The sequence below is a fragment of the Tachysurus vachellii genome, chromosome 9 (genome assembly GCF_030014155.1).
Source record: "Tachysurus vachellii isolate PV-2020 chromosome 9, HZAU_Pvac_v1, whole genome shotgun sequence".
In the NCBI taxonomy this organism is placed as follows: domain Eukaryota; kingdom Metazoa; phylum Chordata; class Actinopteri; order Siluriformes; family Bagridae; genus Tachysurus; species Tachysurus vachellii.
In genome coordinates, this window is record NC_083468.1 from 15,579,983 (window position 1) to 15,600,821 (window position 20,839).

The 20,839-nt window shown below is 39.7% G+C and overlaps 1 protein-coding gene across 1 annotated transcript in view; it reads left to right on the forward strand.

The window, feature by feature from the left end:
- Window positions 1-454: 454 nt before the first annotated feature.
- The window catches only part of igf1ra (insulin-like growth factor 1a receptor), a 90,198-nt gene continuing 69,813 nt past the window's right edge, over window positions 455-20,839 (forward strand). Inside the window, exons 1-2 of the mRNA XM_060877886.1 lie at window positions 455-1,568; window positions 16,308-16,868. Of these exons, the coding sequence (XP_060733869.1) occupies window positions 1,418-1,568; window positions 16,308-16,868 (712 nt within the window). The 5' untranslated portion in view covers window positions 455-1,417. The remainder of the gene's footprint in view (window positions 1,569-16,307; window positions 16,869-20,839) is intronic.

Here is a 20,839-nt window from a genome sequence, read left to right on the forward strand (position 1 = left end):
GGTTTTTATTTTAGCTTTAAATGACATTTCAGTGCTGTTAGTGATTTTTGTTTCAGATTTGATCCTTGTGGTCCTCCATGTCACAGGAGATTGTTTACACTGTAAACCATGTTGAGTTCATTGTGTTAGAAAAAAATGCATGCTTAGGGACGATGGAATGAAATGTGCATTTAAATTCGGCAGCATTTAGACACAAACACTTTATTTTTCCTAAACCAGAGATGGTGTTGATCATCATCAAGCCCAGTGGTGTGTGACTCCATAAATGTGCTGATGGAGGATTCCCACGCTGGATGTGTGTACTCCTCAACTCCACTCCGTTTTTTCCTGCTCGCTTACGTGTGTGTGTGTGTGTGTGTGTGTGAGTGTATGTGTTTGAGAGAGTGTGTGTGTGTGTGAGTGTGTGTATGAGTGTGTGTGTGTGAGTGTATGTGTGTGTGTGAGAGTGTGTGTGTGTGTGTGTGTGTGCGTGCGTGCGTGTGTGTGTGTGTGCGTGCGTGCGTGTGCGTGTGCGTGTGTGCGTGCGCACAGCTCGAGTGTTGTTTACAGCGGTGATCCTCGGAGCAGCAGAGAGAGATCACAGGAGTCTGGGCCGCTGCAGTGCAGCTCGGTACCGCAGCAGAAACCTTCAATGCCAAAGTGTTGTTTTTTTTTGTTTTTTTTTTTAAATACACAAAACAGGCTATTATTTTAGTCGACGTGGAAAACCATCCGCAAGCCCGAGAGCACGGTGTTAATAGGGATTATTTCTACTGCAGAAAAAGCAGGTCGTGAGAGCGAGAGCGCAGACGGAGGGAGGGAGAAGGAGAGGAGCTGCAGTTGGTCGAAACCATTTTTGTCCTGGCGGATATTTTGGATGTGGCCCTATTGGGAAGCTCATTGAACGGAGGGCTACGTTTTTCATTCATAGCCTATCCGAGTCATCCTCGGCTGAACCCTGAGCTCGTTGTTTCCTCTCACGTCCCAGGGATTCACTGCAATCAGGCCGAGTGTGAACCAAAAACAATTCGGTTTCCAATAAGACGGTTTAGTTTGGGATGAGAGAGGTTTTAGTTTTCTGACTGTGAAGTTAGCTATAGCGCTGCTTTCTGTTTGTTTTCTCGCTCTCTCTCTCTCTCTCTCTCTCTCTCTCTCTCTCTCTCTCTCTCTCTCTCTCTCACTGAAATGGAGGCTGAAGATGCGGATTGTCGTTCGTGTGAACTGCACGGATCGAGACGCTTCAGATGTCCCAGTCGTTGGCAGGAATAACACGTCTTCATCGATCTGAATGTTTTGTCAAGAGGAACAATTTATTTCCAAGTCTGTCCATCTTGTTCCAGCGCAACCGAAAACGCGGATTAGTTTTTTCCCCCATCACTGATTCTAAGAGACCATAAGGAGCTGCTTTCGTTTTAATCTTGGTGTACTGTTTTTATAGATGTGGAACAAGGCCTTTCTGTTGCTCAGAAAGCCGCTGAATGCGACAGGAATGAGACCAGAAACAACGAGGAATATTCCGACCTTCTTCTGGGGTCTGGTGCTGTGTGTGTGCGCGATGCGCCACTTCACCAGCGGACAGATTGGAGAGAGTAAGTGTGCTTCGTTCCATGTCTACAGTTTATTATTATTATTATTATTATTATTATTATTATTATTATTATTATTATTGAAATACACATTGTTACAAGACCAAGTGTGATCATTAAAATGTGCATCCAGTGCACATGGAGCATGGAGATTTGTTTTTTAGGCCTGATTGTGGGATGCAGCTCTCTAGTCATGGGGACACTGTGCTGATGATGAATCCAGTTGTAGACGCTTCAGTTCCTCTGTGTTACGCTGATAGTTGCTTTTTCTCCACTGCCTCGTACGCTTCAAACGTCACTGCGTAAAAACACGGACTAGCTCATTTGTAGGCTTGAATAAAATCTACACAGTACTGAAACAGCACCCAGTGTACCATAAATTGCTTATGACGTGCATTCCAGACGTTTGATGTTTTTGTTGTCAACACACCTGTACCTGTGCATGGCCATCGCTGGTTCAGATTAAACCTGGGGCTTTCATCACAGTCGTGGAGACCACAGAGCCAAAACTGTTCTGCAGAGTTTCATGGCTTCTGTACTGCCAACACACTTGATCCGGGTCAGGAGCAAATGATCAACCTAGAGCAGGTGTATCTAGAGCAGGTAAAACGTTTGTCTTTGACCTGGAGCTGAGAATCACTCAACCAAATGATACACACAAGTGAAGGATTACTATAAAAGACCATGGAGCCATTTCTCAGTCTGCTGCAAGTGCATAGGAACTACTACATAGGAATCTACTGGCTATACAAACATAATTAAAGGAATTTAGTCTTTTATGGAAGGTGTGGTCTATAAAAGTCTTCTAACTATATATTAAAATAGTTAGAGTCTTGTTTTAGTGTTTAGTGACTGTAAAGTGTGTATGGGAGAAACTAAGCATCCTGTTGTAAGTTTTTGTTGAAGAGACGTTTTGCATTGCAAAGTCAGTTTTAAGTGGGTTATGCTTCACTTGATCAGGATAAGTAGGCTGGATTGCTGTGTCGCAAAAAGAATTTTGTTGTGCTGGAAAATGTTGTTATTTGCCGATTCAACCCGTGTTGTTTCAAAAATGTTTAAAAAATGTTTAAATATTTTTGCATTAAGAACTGTAGTTGTTTTTGGTTATCTCAATTACTGTATCACTTCATACTGTCTTCACTGGGAGAATGTCAGGAGCACAAAGAAATAAATCAGGCTGAACAAACCGGCTATTGAAAACTACAGCTGCTATAAAGTCTCTCCTGATATCAATATATGGCACAATTTCATGTCGTAATTTCTAATTTGTGTAGTTTGGCCCAGCATTACTTTAATCCGTGAGTGTGGGTTACTGTGTACGTGGAGTTTCTGTCATATCAGAAACATTCCACTAGTCAGAATGGCTAAGAATGACTTGAAATTGCCTCTAGGTGCGAAAGAGTGAGAACGTGCATGTATGAGATCTTGAGATGAACTGTCATTTCATCCAGTGCTTATTCCTGCCTCAAATCTTGTGTTCCCAAGATGGGCTCTGGATCCACTGTGACCTTAACCTGGATGAAGCAGTTGCTGAATATGAATGAATGACAATAGGGTAATAAAGGTTTATAGGGAAAAAAGTTGCTAGAATCTCACTTGGGCCATGTTAACTCTGTGTTGATTTAAAATTTTATTAAAGAATACTTTTTACGACAGACTAGTCTAAGAAATTAATACCTTCTGAAAATGTCTGTAGTTATATATTTAAATAGTATTAAACCAGTGGAAATAGTAGAATTGTGCTTTTATGTTGAAAAGGCAAAAAAAAAAGTGGAAACTAAGAGCAGTCTTGTTAATGAGTCAGATTTCTACACAGCAAATTGTTTTACAAAAATAGACCACAAATGTACCAGTACTGGATTAATTGTTTTAAAATAGTTTTCTTCTTTTGAAATATGATAGCATGTTTGTGAATTTATTCATTTATTTATTTATTTAGATTGTAGAAAGGTGTGTGTTTTTGGGAACTTGTTTTCATTCCAGACCATCAACCCATTTATGTTCATTGTTTACGCCAGAAACTATGCACTGTATTTCAATGTACATAAAATCTTTTTTAATATAAAAATGCATGTTATTATTTATTAAATTGATTAAAGTTTTATTAATCAATATTACATATTGAGTGAAATGCATTTTTGTTATAATTGATATTTCATATTCAAAATGCATTTTTACTCAACCATGTCACCCACATATCAATTGCTGTCATTGTGAATAAACACTGAATCATTTGTCTTGGCTTTAATCAGTACATGTATGTGGGTTGATTTAATAGACTACAGGCAGGAGGACAAACCTGACAGGTTATTATAGCATTTTGCTCTTATAAACTTAATTAATTACAACTTTTTCCCTCAGACATAAACACTATAAGATTGCAGTCTGTTACGATATTATGTTTACCTCTAGGTTTCTTATGTTGTTTTATAAAATTTGCAACACTTAATATAAAATTCAAAATTTACTTAATGCTTAATATTTATTGGTTATTAAGAAAACACTTCAGTATTTTACATCTGCACAATTTTAATAAGATTATAGTTACAAGTCTTGCAAAAGGACAGAGGAAGCATGGCGAGAAGTCCTTTAAGGTACCAGTCACATGATCCGGCGCCTATCCTGGGAACACTGGCCTATGTAGAAGGAATATGCACTGGATAGAATGCCAGTGCCTGGAGGTGCCATACATACACATTTGCACTCTTGTACACACATACAGTCAGTTTATCACAGCAAATTCACCTGACCAGGAGAACACAGTTACTGAAAAGTGAGAGAGAGTGTGAGTGACTGAAAGGATGGTTGTGATTTCAAATCCCATGGTTTCCAGAGAAGTACTGTTAGATAAAGGCAAATGGTCTTCAATAAGGGCCCTACTATATGCTTGGTCTGTTACCAAATGTAAATTGTAAATGAATAAAATATATATAAATTTGTAACACAGACAAGCAGCATTATTGGTATTTTTTATTTCAAACTGACAGGCGTAATCATGTAGTCTCCCACTGTGTAAATACATTGTCCTTTACTCCAGGTATTCACACCCACGTTGAGTAAAATCAGCCTTGAAATATTCAAGGCTAAATTAATGGCCATGCTCTATTAGAAAGTCCTCATTGGTCTCATAAATGTTTTCATACTGTTCATTTTAATAATCTGGTCAGTCTAATAAAATGTAATTTAGCCCCTTTTCAAGTTTAACCGCAGCAAACTTTCCATGCCTTTTTTCCCCAACTCTATGGCAAACAAGACTCCATGGTTCATCAACTCAGAGGGAGAGAAGAAACTCAGGGATTTGAAAATAGAACATGTAAAAATACATGGCCAGGGGAAACAGACAAGGTTTTGTTGATCTGAAGAGTGGGGAGTTTGTGGACTGTTTTGCCGGTCTTTACTGTTCACGCAGGCGGTCTCTGGCTTGCCGGGCTGCTTGACATGTGAGTCGGCAAACAGGCCGCCGTCAGACACACACGGTATTTAAAGAAAAAAAAATTCTCTGCTGTGCTCATTAGTTTGCCACTCTGACTCCTTAACTGAAATTTTGAGCTTGCTGTAGATGAGAGGCAAGATCGCAAACTTGTATTTATTTCAGTTGGTCTAATCATTGGGGTCCGAATTGCCATGCAGGCAGTAACTGTGCTCTGGATTCATGTATAGCCACTGCAGTTGAAAAAAATGCAGAAATGGCTGTCACCAAAGTGACACATTCTGAAGGCTGAGTGTTTTTCTTCTTTCTCTCCAGACCTTTTGTCTACCTTGAGCTCTGCAGTTCTGGGCTCTCGTTCTGTTTTTGCTGCTCATGACTGAGAAATTGTGGGCCTCTGCTCTTATGACTCACACACTCTGCATTGGCCAGACTGTCAGACACACACTTTCTCTCTCTCTCTCTCTCTCTCTCTCTCTCTCTCTCTCTCTCTCTCTCTCTCTCTCTCTCTCTCTCTCTCTCTCTCTCTCTCTCTCTCTCTCTTTCTCCTCTTCGCTCTGCCTTTGCTGGGGGGTAAGCAGCGAGGGTGGGACGTGGGGGAGGATTTGTACTTGCTCTGCATGCACACCAGGGCAGCGCGTGAGTCACTGAATCTGTGTCACTGTGCTAGTTTGCGCCTTCGAAGTGGTTGTAGCGGGCAGAGTGTCTCCGCTGAGAAGCCAGATGAGCTTTACAGCTCTTAATTTAAACAGGGACACCGTATTATCTACTTGTGTATAATCTGGGAGTCACGATTAAACCATTGAATAGAAGGAGAGTGATTTAGACTAATGGGCCAAATTGAACCGCTTCTCATATGTTTCATTGTTTTCTGTAGTGCAGCTGAGCTGGTTGTGAGGACAGGCTTCATTTTTACATGCTGACTCACTGTTGTGTTTGCTGGTAGAGTACTGCTGACCTAAGAAGTGGTGAAAGGTTTAGCACGTATAATATTCAAGGCATGGAACATGATCAAAGATTTATCTTGGTATTTTGAGTAATATCCGAGGTTAAAAATAATTTTAATTTTAATAAAATTTACACCGTTGAAGGAAAATCGACTTTGAACGTACTGTTTATGATTCATTCTATGTCTAGTTTTTGCTATGTATTTGTTTTTGGGTGGCTTGGTGCTTAATATGTTTGACCCAGTAGTGTAAAGTAGTGTAGAGAATGGATGTATCAGTTTTTCAAGTAAACATTAAAAAGAAGGAAGTATGTGTCCTTTGAATGTGAAGTGATCTTGAATGTAACCAAGTAATGATTTCAAACAGGAACATATCACCATATCACTCACTCTTGTGAATCTCAAGTGGAATTCTATTAGACACTCAGAAGGAATAGATTTTTCTGCTTTTAAAAGTATTCCTGTATAAAGATGACTATTGTGTGTATTGTTTTAACAACATATGAGCATATCTGTTATTAGAAAACATGAAAACATGAGCTGCTGTTTCTTTACTCTGGTTGCCACGCTCACAGTAGCTTTGATCGTAGCTATTCATGTAAACAGAATGCGTGGATATGCATGATTACTGAAGGTATGTTAAATCCTTGTCCTATAGTCAGCCTATAGAAATATAAAGTCATTTTTTCTTTTATTTATTGCACCATTTATGTTTTCTTTCTACAGTTAGCAAATGAACTAGCTGGAAGCAGATATGAGTCTAATGTGAAAGCAACAAAAGCTGAGATATTTTTTAGCTTGGAGGCAGGTGGACTTGATGGATTGATGGGTTCCTAGGTTTGAACCTGTAGTTGTAAATGATTTGGAAACAAATGTATGTGATTTGCTCTGCCTTTCACTTTTCCAAGTACTTACTACATGCATGTGTGTGATGTCTATATGCACACACTGGTATTCACTTATGCATTATATAGGTGAGGGAACAATATAAGGAAAAACTCAAGGAGAAAAGTGAACCCAAACCGTGTCATATGGTATTCAGGAAGTTATATTTGTGCTTTAAAACTGTTTGTAATAGGTTTATACAGTAACTTTTGGCTCACATTTAATGCAAGAGCTAATAAGAACTAATGGCACTGTAGGGGGTCATAAATGTGGTGCCTGATGGGGCTTTCAGTTAAACTGTTGCTCAGCAACAAGAAGCATACAGTAGATTAACATTGGCATATTATAATTGTAATTACTAGGAGGAGAAAGAATTGTTTACCTCATTCTGAGTATGGTTTAGTCCTGGGATTTTGGACTCAGTTTCAAGTGAAAGCTATCAATCAATCAATCAATCAATCAATCAATCAATCAATCTATCTATCTATCAATCAAACAGGCAAGCAATCAATCAATATGTACAGTGACCTATTATTAACCAGTAATACATGTATATTTTGTTTGATAAGTTTTATTTGTTAAAGCTACTGTTAAAGAGCCACATGCATTTTTTTTGAGCCAGGGGTGTTCTATGTGCATAAACAAAGCAACATTTGCAGAACTACCTGTCTGTGCAGACAGACTGATTATAATCAGTACTCAATACATACAAAACATAATTTATAGATTTCACACAGGTAGGACAACTGAAATACACCCCTTAATGCAGAGAATTTCTGGTTTAATAGAAAAAAACGTGAAAACATTGTAAAAGGCCAATGTTAACTGTATTGACCTACATTAATTTTTTAATTTTACCCTGTAATTCTATCCATTTTGAATGTTTCTATTTTGTCCATTCCTCTATTGAGTTTGATTTTACCATTTGTTTATTTTGTATTTTAATCTTCATTTGAAAAATTACAGGACTGAAATGAATGACAAATTAAAATGTAAACAAGAACATAATTTAAAACGAATAATAAAAAAATAAATGTATATAAACAGTAGGAAATAAAATCTGAAAAAGTAAACATGAATAAGACACATATTTCCTTTTCTGGTAGGCACAGAAAATCTCGCTAAGTTTCCAAGCAATGCATTTTTATTCATGTTAAAATTGTGCATTTGTAAATTGTGCATTTATCTTTAACTAGTCAGTTGGTTTTCCATTATGATAAAGTGTTATGTGAGTGAGTTTAAAGCGTAAGGCTTGGGCGAGAGTCTTGCCAAATGACGTACATCTCTCCTCTAGCAGCGGGGTTAATGCAGACTGAGCAGTGGATAGTGAAGGGGTGGAATGGGTGTCGTTTGTAGCCGGACACTGACGCATGAGCTCATGCTTTTGATGTGAGGGCCACTAAAGGCAAGTGTAGCACAAGACCAGTGGTCAGATGACTTCCAGCATGTGGGGGGATTAAGCACAGTTGAGGTGGCAGGTGCAAGCTCTTTTGGGCAGAAGCCAGAGCCTTGCTTTCATGCCTCTCCACGTGAGAGTGGTGTTTGCTCAATCCCATCATCCCTTGGGAGCAGTCCAGTGCAAAACATTTGCTTTAATTGGATCAAATGGATGATAAATGCTGCTGTTTTTATTATTCAACTAGAGATGTGCAGGTTCAGATATCTGCCTAGAGATGGCCACAAATCCCACACTCACAAATAGTGATTCTATATTGCCTGAAAACACGACAGCTCTCTTGTAGATAATAGATTGAATGAGGCCAGAAAAAGACAGTTACATTCTCTTCTGAGTAAGGTTTCTTGCTCATGCTTCTAGTATCTTCTGATACTGTGAAATTAATCTGTTTATCAAGTTTTCTTTTTTCCAAAATTAAGAATTCTACAGATTACAACTACAATGATTAACAATTTATTAATAATACAGCTTTATTAGTTCACCTGTATTTCATTAGTAAAGATTTATTTCTGAAATTTTGAAAAATCAACATATTGCAATACGCCTCTTAATCTGTTATTTATGGGGCTTCATCGGTTCGGTTGAGCGGCTTCACATTAGACTATTTGCCAAGTTGTCATCAGAGTGAATTTATGATTTTGGTTTATTTGCTGTTTGGGTTGGTTTGGCATTAGACTGCACAAACAATTAAATGAAAAAAGTCTGAAAACTCATTTATTCAATGGTCGAAAAAAAGATAAGCAAATTTTGGCCAGATATGCGAAGAAATCCTCAAAATCACTCGAACACCTAAAGCAATAAATTAACAATATAAACATTATTATTTAGATAACGCCTTCCTGCCTTATTTCAGATTTACTTTTCTTTTCTCTTTTCTTTTCTTCTCTTTTCTTTTCTTTTATGTTGGTTAAAATATCGAAAACACATATACTTGCAATTTGCAATAAAACACTTCCCAGAACTCAAAAAGCATGCTGCATTCACTTCCTGCCCTTGGGTTGATTCAGATTCAAATCTTTTTCTTACTGCAATCAAATCATGCTAGAGTCACTTTCTACTACTAAACAAACAACATGATTAAAAACCTTACTATATTTGCGCTGGATTGAAACAGCCAAGATGTTTTGAAAGTGTGCATTTCCGCTAACATTCCTACAAAGCACTCGAGAAGTACTTGTGAACCATTTCAGAAAAGCCATGTTTGCTCAGGTGCACTACGGCCTGATGACACATAGAAGACCCTCGTAGCCCCCGGCCGCTTCAGAGATTCCTGTGAAGGCCAGGGTCAGGTTATCAAACGCAAACAGTGGATGCTGGATTCTCGATATGTCTGTTTGCTCAGCGGTGTGAATAGCATGCTGAGAGGAAGAGACACCCGGGTTTCTGTTTGCTCTCTATGGGCTGTGGACGCTAGACGCCTGATCTAATGGACAGTGCTATTCGAATCCATGATTAGATTCCCTGCTGCCTCTTGTTGCTTATGAGTGTGAGAGGGTGTGGACTTACCCTGCACAATGTAAGTCTTATCTCATGTATCTCTGAACACACCAGAAAAAAAAGGATTTTTTTTACTTATTTTTATTACAGCAGGTCACCTGTAGCTCCTATCTCCGATCTTCGTGATATAAATCTGCTGCTGAAACGTGGCTTTTGTGACATTGGGATTATTCATTCATTCATTGATTTTCTACCGTTTTTCCGAACTATCTCGGGTCACAGGGAGCCTGTGCCTATCTCAGGCGTCATCGGGCATCAAGGCAGGATACACCCTGGACGGAGTGCCAACCCATCGCAGGGCACACACACACTCATTCACTCACGCAATCACACACACACCCTACGGACAATTTTCCAGAGATGCCAATCAACCTACCATGCATGTCTTTGGACCAAGGGAGGAAACCGGAGTACCCGGAGGAAACCCCCGAGGCACGGGGAGAACATGCAAACTCTACACACACAAGGCGGAGGTGGGAATTGAACCCCCAACCCTGGAGGTGTGAGGCAAACGTGCTAACCGCTAAGCCACCGTGCCCCCCACATTGGGATTATGGTTTAGGAAAATATCTATTTATGCACACTTTTCTATCCTCCTAAAATTTGTGTCCCCGTACCTCACTTCTTTAAAGGTGCCCTTCCACACAAAACCGTTTTTACTTGAATTTTTTGATATGTGTTAGGTCCATATGTGTTTGTGTTGTGTCGTGAATTTGAGAACGAACTGCTACCTCCAAGGTCAGTTCTAGCCACTTAAAAGAAATAAGGGGAGAAATCAGGTCAGTTGGAAAAGCTGCTCAGTGTGACGTAGTAATGACTGAGCTCATTACTATTCATGAGCTCTCCCACTTGAGACCGTGCCCCCAGAATTCGTGTAGCTCAGTGAGTTTCCTATACAGCAAGGATGGCTGAACGTCAACGGGCTTGTGAAGAAGCCATTCTGCCGCAATTCAAGGTAATTGTAAACAAATTTCTAGGCTACTTATTGCGCTGGGTGAATGAATAGTCATGCTCTCATATCCTAGCGGTTAGCCAATCGGAGCCAAGCAGCATAGCTCATTTGAATATTCATGAGAACTGGCGCAAATCGAGCTGAGTCTTCCTGTAGGCTTTCTATACCACACTAGAATGGCTTGAAACAAGGTAACCAATGCATTTTTACAGAGTCCATGGTAAACTTCAGACATTACCACAAAAGTAATGAAATACGTGTGGCAGGGCACCTTTAATACAATGTAAAAATTGCTGTAAATGTACATGATTTATTTTACTGAAGTATATTGAGTTTATACAGTGAAGAAGTTTACAGTAAAATCCCCAAGAACATGAGGAATAGTGAGATATCTAATGCTAGATGTTAGAATGTAGACAGATAAAAATACATGGATTCTTTTCCGTGCCCTTCTCTTTGCCAAATATTTGAGACAAACACAAGCCGCCTTTGGATTATATGCTAGCAAACACTTTGGTTGAGTTAATTCATCTTTTAATGTGAGTTAATCTGTGATAGAGATGCTTGCATCAGTGACAGCTAGTTGAGAGAAGTGGAAGCTCAGTGCTTGAGGTTTTGATCTACAAGTCAGAAGGTTAGTTTAAATCCCAACTTGGGTTTTTAAGCAAGACCCTTAAATGTCATCTACTTTGTTGCATCCTTCTTTTATTGTGAGTTCTTTTTGATAACCGTGTCATGCAAATCCCATTTTCTTTTGAATTTACAGTGTTATATACCGTATACATCACATTGTTTGCAATATTTGCAATACTTCATTGGTAACACCCGTGTCAGGAAATAACTATAAATTTTACACTAAATGTTTACAGTGTATTTTTCTGACCTGAGGTTTTAATGCAAACGTCAACATAAACCCAGTATCACGCTGTAAGACGTCGGCTCACACAACCATATAAAATGTATTAGCTGCACGACTAAAACTTGAAGCTTTCCTTACATCTAATAAAACTTGTAATTTCCACAAAGTTTAATATTTTATGGAAAAAAATGCTTTGCAAATAAACCATACCTGCATAATATTCTGTTTCTGGCCGTTCTCATTGCTTCTGATGACTTCTGATCAAGATCTGTCCTTCTTCAAAGAACGCAGCTAAGAGACTCCTTGCATATGTCAAAGCACAGACTGTAGACTTCCATCTTAAGGAGAGCAACCATAATCACGAGATACTGTAACAACAGCCCTTCAGAGCTGAATTTCTTATTATATGAATGGTCACTAATGCATATTCACTTGGGACTGTTTTTTTATGGTTAAGATGCAAGAGGTACGGCTATTTGAGGCAATGACAGAGCCACCAGCACGTCTCATTGGTTGATCTAATTACTAACACTCAACACTGTGTCATTAACACAGCAACAAATCAAAAAATATCAGTGCAACATTCCTGCATATGAAGGCTAAAATGCTTTGTTCCCTGGAGGGTTTCACACTGGCCACGGTTGCTAAAGTCCAAAACTCCGTGTGATTGTTCCTGGCACTTCCCACAGCATTAGTCTTGTTTTGGACTCAGTTGATTTACAGCTTTTAGCATCTGTGTTCATCTTACATCATCACAAATGCACATGGGGAACATCACACTATATCATATTTTTTAATAATTTCTGTGCTCTTATTCACAGTGAGGTATGTCACCTCTTCTGTGTCCCACAATGTTCCCCTGCCACTCATGGTACACGTGTGCTATGGAAAATACTGACCTTGTTGTCAGCTGAAACACACTTCCTTTGCAAGTCGTGAATCATGGCACGATTCCAGCGCAACAGAACTTAAACTACTACAGGTGGTCTGGGGTCAACACTGTGGTGCGCTTCCTGGTCCGCATGACATCTTTTACAATTTTTCATAGGACACGTGATCTCTTTCAGACTAACCTTCCATTGAGACAGTCCTCTAAGGACCCTGAACTTTCACCACCATGGCCCAGGTTAGATTCCTGAGTCGAGAATCTACCCAGACACTGGGGGTTGCACAAGCCAGTTTAAAAATTAAGTGTTGCATCAGATTTGAACGTTTTGGCGTGAGGCAGTGAGATCTGGTCCCAATATGAGAGTCTCAATGCATGAGAGCGACAAAGAGGATTGCAATTTTTGGCTAATTAACCTCCAAGAATTAAGATACATGGATAAAATTGTATTTGTCACATTTTAGTGCATTATTTTATTAAAAATGTTTATTTACATTTTTTTAGAGGAATTATTTCCTATTTTTTTAAAGTCTGTTCAGCCTGGGAACAACATGATTTAGGAATGTAATTAAATATAAAAAGGTCTGCTTAGATGGGAAGATGGGAAGAACATCATTAAATGATTTATATCACATTTATATCCCAGTGTGTGTATACTGGGGAGTAATAAACACTGATCTGATGAGACAGTGTGTGAGATCGGTTTCTAGGCTGTTCCCATAACCTCAAATAGGTTCAAACACATGAATTAGCAAATCTTCACAAAAGCAATAATGTTTCTTCAGTTAGCATTTTGTATGGCGGGAACTGCAATGTTGCCACAATTTCACAATTAAAGCCATTTTGTAAGCATCTAAACCATAAAAACTGCTTGTTGAAACAACTCTTTGAATTAAAAAAAAAAATTGTAAGTTATTTATTTATTTTAAAATAATGTCTAGATATGATTCAGTAACTGCAGTGGAAGTAACTGGAAATGTACACAGTTTCTTTCAGACTCTTGAGAGTTTCAGGAATTGTAATAAAAAAAAATTGTCTCATCGATATTTTTTCTTCCATCACTCTTCCAATTACATTTATAGTGCTTAAAATGTCCCACAAACAGATCTAGGTCAGTGCCTCAAAGGCTGTGGAATAAAAAGGGAAAATAAATGTCTGGAATAGTTTTTATTATAACAGGAATCCTGTTATAAAAATGCAAAGATTTTGTCCACTTTGAGGGTTGAAAGCAATCCTTGTGGGATGACCCAAGAGAACAGGGCTTAGATGTGTTTCTCGCTGGGCGTATGTTTACGGAAGAGCTGGATCTCTATAAGTGGAATGAGAGCTGGGAAACGGGCCTCAGATCACTGTTGGATTCACGGCAGAGGTCAACTGGTGGGCATATGGCTGTGTCAGTTGGCTCCAAGCTGCTTGCATGGTCCTGCCAATACAGAGACATTTGCTAAATGTCTATATAACAGTGTATCTAAGACAGTAATTGGTATTTTATGTGTTGGAGCTGAATTGTTTAGATTAATTAGTATCATGTGCAGATAAACAGCTAGACTTCCTGGGCTGGTCCATTCATATAATGCTGGTCTGATTTTATTAATGAATCCAACAGGAACTGAAGAGCAGAGTTTCTCTTTACCAACAAACAAATTAGTCTTTGTGTTTATGCCAATCTAGACCTCCTCCTCCTCTCTGGCAGCAGGAAGAGAAAGAGAGAACAAAAAAATATCCAAGGATGAAACAAAGGGGACATGCAACTCCCTGGCTCCCGAGCATGGTCGTGCAGTGATAGGAGAAACAAATACTATTTTCTCATGGAGCAGTCATTTCCGTTCTAAATTTGGATGCCCCTACTAGGCTGACAGGAGCTTAATAAACAATGTGCTCACTATTTTGGGCAAGCTGGGTGAATGAGGAACGTCAAATGGGATTCACGTTCTTGGCAGGGTGTCACAGTGGTTTGTTCACTTCTCAGATGTGTGTGTGTGTTTCTGCTGAGATTTTCATTCCCAAGAAAATAACCTAGCATGGAAAGACACCAGATTAAAGATTGTGTCCTGTTTGACCTGTAGTATAATGCTGTGATGATAACGAAGGTTTTGTTTTGACTGTTTGGATATGATACATTATGCTAGCTGTCTAAGACAGAGCAACCTCACGCTCCAAAGGAATGTAAAAAAATTAAGAATTATATAGCTATTTCGTGTCCTGATTGAGTTCTACTGAGTTCCAGAAGACAGATATATTTGAAGTTGTTTTCATTTTTTTTTTAATGGAGCACATTATTTACAGCGCCTTTTGCGATTCCATTTACATTAGACCACATAAATGCGTCTCGGCGAATCGGGTATCAATCCGATCTTTCTACTCCCGCCCAAAATGCAAATATATTTTACCTCATTTCCGGGGTAATTGAAATGGAACATGCTTTGGTGTCTGCGGTTTTCAGAATGCAATCAAAAAGAAGAAGAAAAAACTTGTTACAACGGTTATGCTACAAAAAACAGCATTTACTGTTTGCTGCATTTTGGCTGGCGGCAGCAGTGCATTTTAAGACCCAACGAGACACCTGGGTGAAAGATCACTTGCAAGTGACGTGCTTCCGTTTGGGAGGAGTATAGCGCTGACGTATGTGGCTTCAACCACATTCATTTACATCTGTCCAGTTTCATCTGAAATGCATCCCAGACCACCTCCTGAAGTGGTTTGAACGATCGGCCTTATATCCGTCTTGTAAACGTTTCGGAGGGCATTTAGACCTGGTCTTTTTACGCTCGATCGCATTTAGACCTGGTCTTTTTACGATCGGATAGCTATCCGATCACAGAAAAAGCATGAAGTGACCAGGTGTAAAAAGCCCCTGATATCTAATACAAGACCAAACAGAATTTTAACAATATTGCAGCCTGTTACTGATATAATTCTCCAAAATAAAACGTTTTATTTGTTTAGCTTGTTGTCTGAGTGAGAGAGTGGATGAGTGAGAAGACTCTGGTTTTGCACACAGGTTGTTTTTTTTTTGTGTGGCTCATACACACAAATAGCCTTTTAAACACTGGGGTCATTTGGGGTGAAAAACATTTTTTTGAAGATTCTTGGATCCTGTATCCCACAAAACTATACAGAGGACACGAGCCTCCGCAAAAATGCCTGTTTTTTTCCCCTGACAAGTTGAATTGCCACACTGGGCTTGCCTCTGTGTGTTGGCACAACTTCATAAGAAAGAAGAACAAAAGCTATAATTCCTCTTTGTGTGCAGTGTGAACAATGTGTGGATCTGTGCAGTTGGATATATTTAAGCAATATCGCATGAACAGCAGTGTGGCTACCTGCATAAGGGCAGCAGTGCGGCTGCCCTTATGCAGGTAAACACAGCCAAGCTGATATTCAGTCTAAAAGTGCAACTGTGAGTGCAATATTGCTTTTATGCAACTTTTTCAACACAAGAAAAGTAAAGAGCTTAATATTGAGTAACTGACATTCCCGATGCAATGTGGCCAAATGAACAGAAATAGATCCTAAAGGAGTAACATTAGTAAAATTGGTGTTACTTCTTCCTTTTTGTCTTCAGGGGACGTCTTTCACTTTTATAGTCAGAAATTCTATTTATGAAAAATGTTTGTAATGATCTCTGACTCTACTGTAGTAATGGTTTCATTGAGAACGCTGACAAGCATGTTGATATCCACAGTATAACCTCCTAATGCGGTTATACTAAATATTAGAACTTTGGAACAACACACATCTATGAATTTTATTGTTGGCTTTTGAACTCTAATGCAAAATTCACTCTTCTCTCATTCCACATATCTGACTGTATTCTCTATGGTTTTCCAACAGTCTGTGGACCTCACATTGACATTCGCAATGAAATCAGTGAGTTCAAGAAGCTGGAGAACTGCACGGTGGTGGAGGGCTACCTGCAGATCCTCCTGATAGGAGATAAAAACCACAACCTTCAACAGGAGTTTCGCATGCTTAGCTTCCCCAAGCTCACCATGGTCACAGATTATCTACTCCTGTTCCGTGTAGCCGGCCTTGACAGCCTCAGCACGCTCTTCCCCAACCTCAGTGTCATCCGAGGACGCAATCTTTTCTACAACAACGCCCTGGTAATCTTCGAGATGACCAGCCTAAAAGACATTGGCCTGTACAACTTGAGGAACATCACACGAGGGTCCATTAGAATCGAGAAGAACCCAGAGTTGTGTTATCTCGACTCGGTGGACTGGTCTCTCATTATGGATGCAGAGTTTAATAACTACGTTTCTGGAAACAAGCTGTCCAAAGAGTGTGGCGATGTCTGCCCTGGCATTATGGAGGACAACCCTCAGTGTTTCAGGACCAGCTTTAACGACAATTATAGCTTCCGCTGCTGGACCTCCAGCCACTGCCAGAAAGGTAAGATTGGTGGCTTTTGTGTTAATAACAGAAACAGTTAATTTGCTTTGTTTTGTTGATCTTGTTGATGTTGGTCAGGATTGCTAAGCTCTGCTGGAAATGTATTGAAACAGTGAACACTTCTTACTTCATCAGCTGTCAGTAATGAATAGCTTGCCGTTAGTATGAAACGCTGTGCTAATCTAAGTTATCTTAGACCCTGCTCATCTGTCACATGGCACATAACTCATGAGGTAGTCATTTTTATGGCCCAGGACATGGAGTGTGCATGTGTTGGAGTGTTTTTCACAGCGCACAAATTGAACACTTTTTTCATTCATTCAAGTTGGTTATTAACTTTTTAAACTTCATGGTGATTTTTTTTCTAGCTGTTGTTACATACATCTGCTTATTATGAAGCCACCGGTACATCATTAGACATTTTCATAAACTGCCTGAGAAGTTTGTCAAACTTCTTCTGAACTGTCATATTACTAATATTGCAATAAAAGCTGTTACTGCAGTAGAAGTTAGATGACAGTTAAAATAATATTCGACTAGATGCTACAGTATTACTAGTACTTAGCTGGAGGTCTGTCTGACAGTTTGAGTGTTATCAGATAAATATTTGCCTAGCCTTATCTACGTTCCATGGAGTGACTTATGACCAAGCTGTCATAAAAGCTGTGAAAACAGTTAAGGATGGTGGACTCATTATTTTCTCTTTAGAACGTCTCTGTGTGACCTTCAGTGGCACCCTTTTAGAAAATGTTTGTGGCATGACAGCGTGACAGTTATGCCATTTCTAAATTACATAGTGTCCAGTAAAAAAAGTTCTTTACTGCTACTTGAATTCCTTTCCAGCACTTAAAGGCAGTACACTGTATTTTTCAGTGTAACACACCTCAATCTACATGCCTTTATTTATGGTTGGTTCACATTAATAGTTGCCAGCATGTCTCCTCACATCTGGCTGAGGGTTGTGTTGGAATGTCTGGGAAACTTGCGCATTGTGTGCCCTCTTTTTCTCTCTCAAGCGCACGAGAATGCTGGGAAAAGCGCAGTGGAGAAGAAGGCTGGAGCTTATTCCCAGCCTTGGTCATCAGGAGTGCCTTTCAGGTTCTTTTATGGGCTAGATGATCTGCCCCTCCTCTTCTTTTTTACCCTCCTAAACATGCAATGAGACAAACAGAGGAAATCAAGCCTTCCGCAGATATATATTGTGAGATGTGTGGGAAACAGAGGCCTGTGTATTGTTGTACAGATCTGGTCAGCGTAAGGAAAACTGGTGCTGAAGGACATGGGGTACGAACAGCATAAGGGATGTAACCTTTTTTTCCACTGACCCCCCATGTGCTGATCCTGCCATTTACCAGCAGTCCTTGCTAGACGTGTCAGCACCTGTTTCCCTGCACACCTGTTTGCTATGGTAATGTTGTGTCTGAATAGTGAGTCTTTAGGGGCTGTGTGAGTCATCTATATCCAAGGCTCCCGCAGCACCACCCAAAAACAAAGGAAAGGGCAGGTAGGCACAACAGAAAGGACCTGCTGAAAGTCCTGCTTAATTCATGGGTGTTCTGTGCTTGATTTACGGGAACCAGTCATCATCCCCCACCTGTCTGAGGGCGTTTTTGTTCTGTCTTGGTTTCCCCACAAAGCATCAAAAGGGACGCAAAATGTGCTTTGGGAAGTGGCACCACAGGCTTTGTGCTCTGTTTGTAGGCTCCAGGCTCAACCTTTGCTGAGAAAAACAAAAAAGCAGGTAAAAAAGAAGTGGGTAAAGGAGGGGAGCTACACAGCCCTTCTCAGACATATTTACCCTGTACTTATACTAAAGTAAAATGGAGGTGAACTCAGACAAGAACATGAAAGGACAACCTTGAGGTTTCAAAGGGGAAGATAAGGCCTAATGGGATCAGGCGCAGTGGAGTGCAGATAGGAATCCGGATTGAAGCAGGAGGAGGAGGGTGGTGCCTTTTCGAAGGTGTCTGTGTTGCTTTGTTGTGGGCTGTGCTGCCCCTCAGTGGCTCTTGGTCCAACCTCTGTAGTGCTCTTTAAAGAGCAGATCCTTCCCACTTCTCTCTCTTCTCTTCTCCCACCTCGTCCACATAATTGCCTTGTTTTTCTTGAGCCCAGATGTTTCTTCAAGGGCACACAGTGGTTTTGTAGTCAGCCTGGAGATGGCTTCTATCCGAGAGTTATGCTCTCTAATTATGCCACAGAGAGATGCTGTACTCTACCACTCACTCAGCTTGCTGTGTTTTTCTTTGCATGTGTGTTCCTGAGTGAAATGGGATGTGGGATGTCTACTCTAGATCTATTGTATTTTGTTTGAACACTTAAAGCAATGGATCACATTCCTGTGCTTGTTTGAGCATGTGCTTGCTCCTGTTTCATTATTGCATGAGGGGCTGTGTGTGGTGTGTGTGCATGTTTGTGTGTGTAAGCGAAACACCTCTTCATTTGACACTTTGATCGAGCAGTACTCATTGTCCCTGGACTGTTCGCCCCCCTTTTGTTTGGTGTTACACAAAACTGCAATTAAAGTAACTCTCCTCTGAGAACCCAGGCATTAGGACAGGAGAAATAGTCTTTTATGAGGAACTCAACATTGCAGGACCCATTGTATCAATGTCTACACACAAAATGTTTCTTTTTCTTTCAGTACAATGATCATCTATAATCAAACTCCTGATCATGTTGATTTTTGGGATAGTTGTGTGTAGAAGTATGTGTTTGTGTAGAATTGTTTGTTTGTGGTTTGATACGAGGAGGAGCACTGAGTGGAAATTTTGACAGAAGTGTCCAGCATAGACGTACAGAGCAATGAGTGTAAGCAGACCAGCACCTTCATCCTTTCGTCCTTCGCGCCACCCTTTCTGCAGTCACTTAATTCCTGTTTTTATTTCTTCTGTTTTAATGTTTCCTCATGACACTATTTACCCCCTACCCCAGCTACAATTATTGAACACTTAAAGAGTAAACAACCAATTTTCTGTTGTCACACCGCCTTGGTTAAACACCATTGCTGTACACTTGATGTAATCACTGTTAAGGGGTTCAGGACCTCTGTGTTATTTAAGCTTTACAGAATATGTATTTCAATCATTTTTCTTTATTTCCCAGAAACTTATTTCGACCATCAACAACTCATAGCAACAAGCCTGTATCTGTTCTGTAAAATGCAGCCTGTCACTCGCTCATGGTTTTGTTTTTAGCTCTTCATGTTTATCAATGTGTGTCGAACACTGCAAAGTTAAAACTCACTCACTCATTTTCTACCGCTTATCAGAACTACCTCGGGTGACGGGGAGCCTGTGCCTATCTCAGGCGTCATGGGGCATCAAGGCAGGAGAGTCACAGGGCACACACACACTCTCATTCACTCACGTTACCAAACCAAGTTAACTGAAATTTTTATAAAAGCGCATTTTAACCCAAAGTGTGGAAAATAGCTTAGAAAAGTTGAATTTTTAATATGCATTGGTTCAGCAAGCTTATAATAATCTAACCAATAGAGATAATTTGCCCCAATATATTTATTTACTCATAGTGACCTAAATATAGATTCAGGCGCCAATGAATGAGTCACAGGTCATTTGAATTGAAAAACATGACCTGCACAATAAAGATTATGTCTCCATCTTTTTTTAATGTCATTGTTTAGGGCTGGACTTTGATGCTAAATATCTTTGAAGGAGTTTTACTTGGCACTCAAAGTCGGAGCATATTTCCTCATTCGGCGCTCTGCTCTCAGGAAAACAAAATAAACCTATAGAAAATCATGAAAGCAAAACAAAAACATAAAAAACAGCCATAAGGAGTTCGGAAATTGCACCCGCATGTTCAGAGGTCTTGCAAAAGGTTATGTACTAAACAAATAAATCAGTTTCCTTTGTATTTGTCGGTAAAAAAAACCAAAACTTTAAAATCCTCTTTGTTTTCTCTGTTTTTTCCTTTATCAATATAAAATAAACCCCCTGCCCTACACC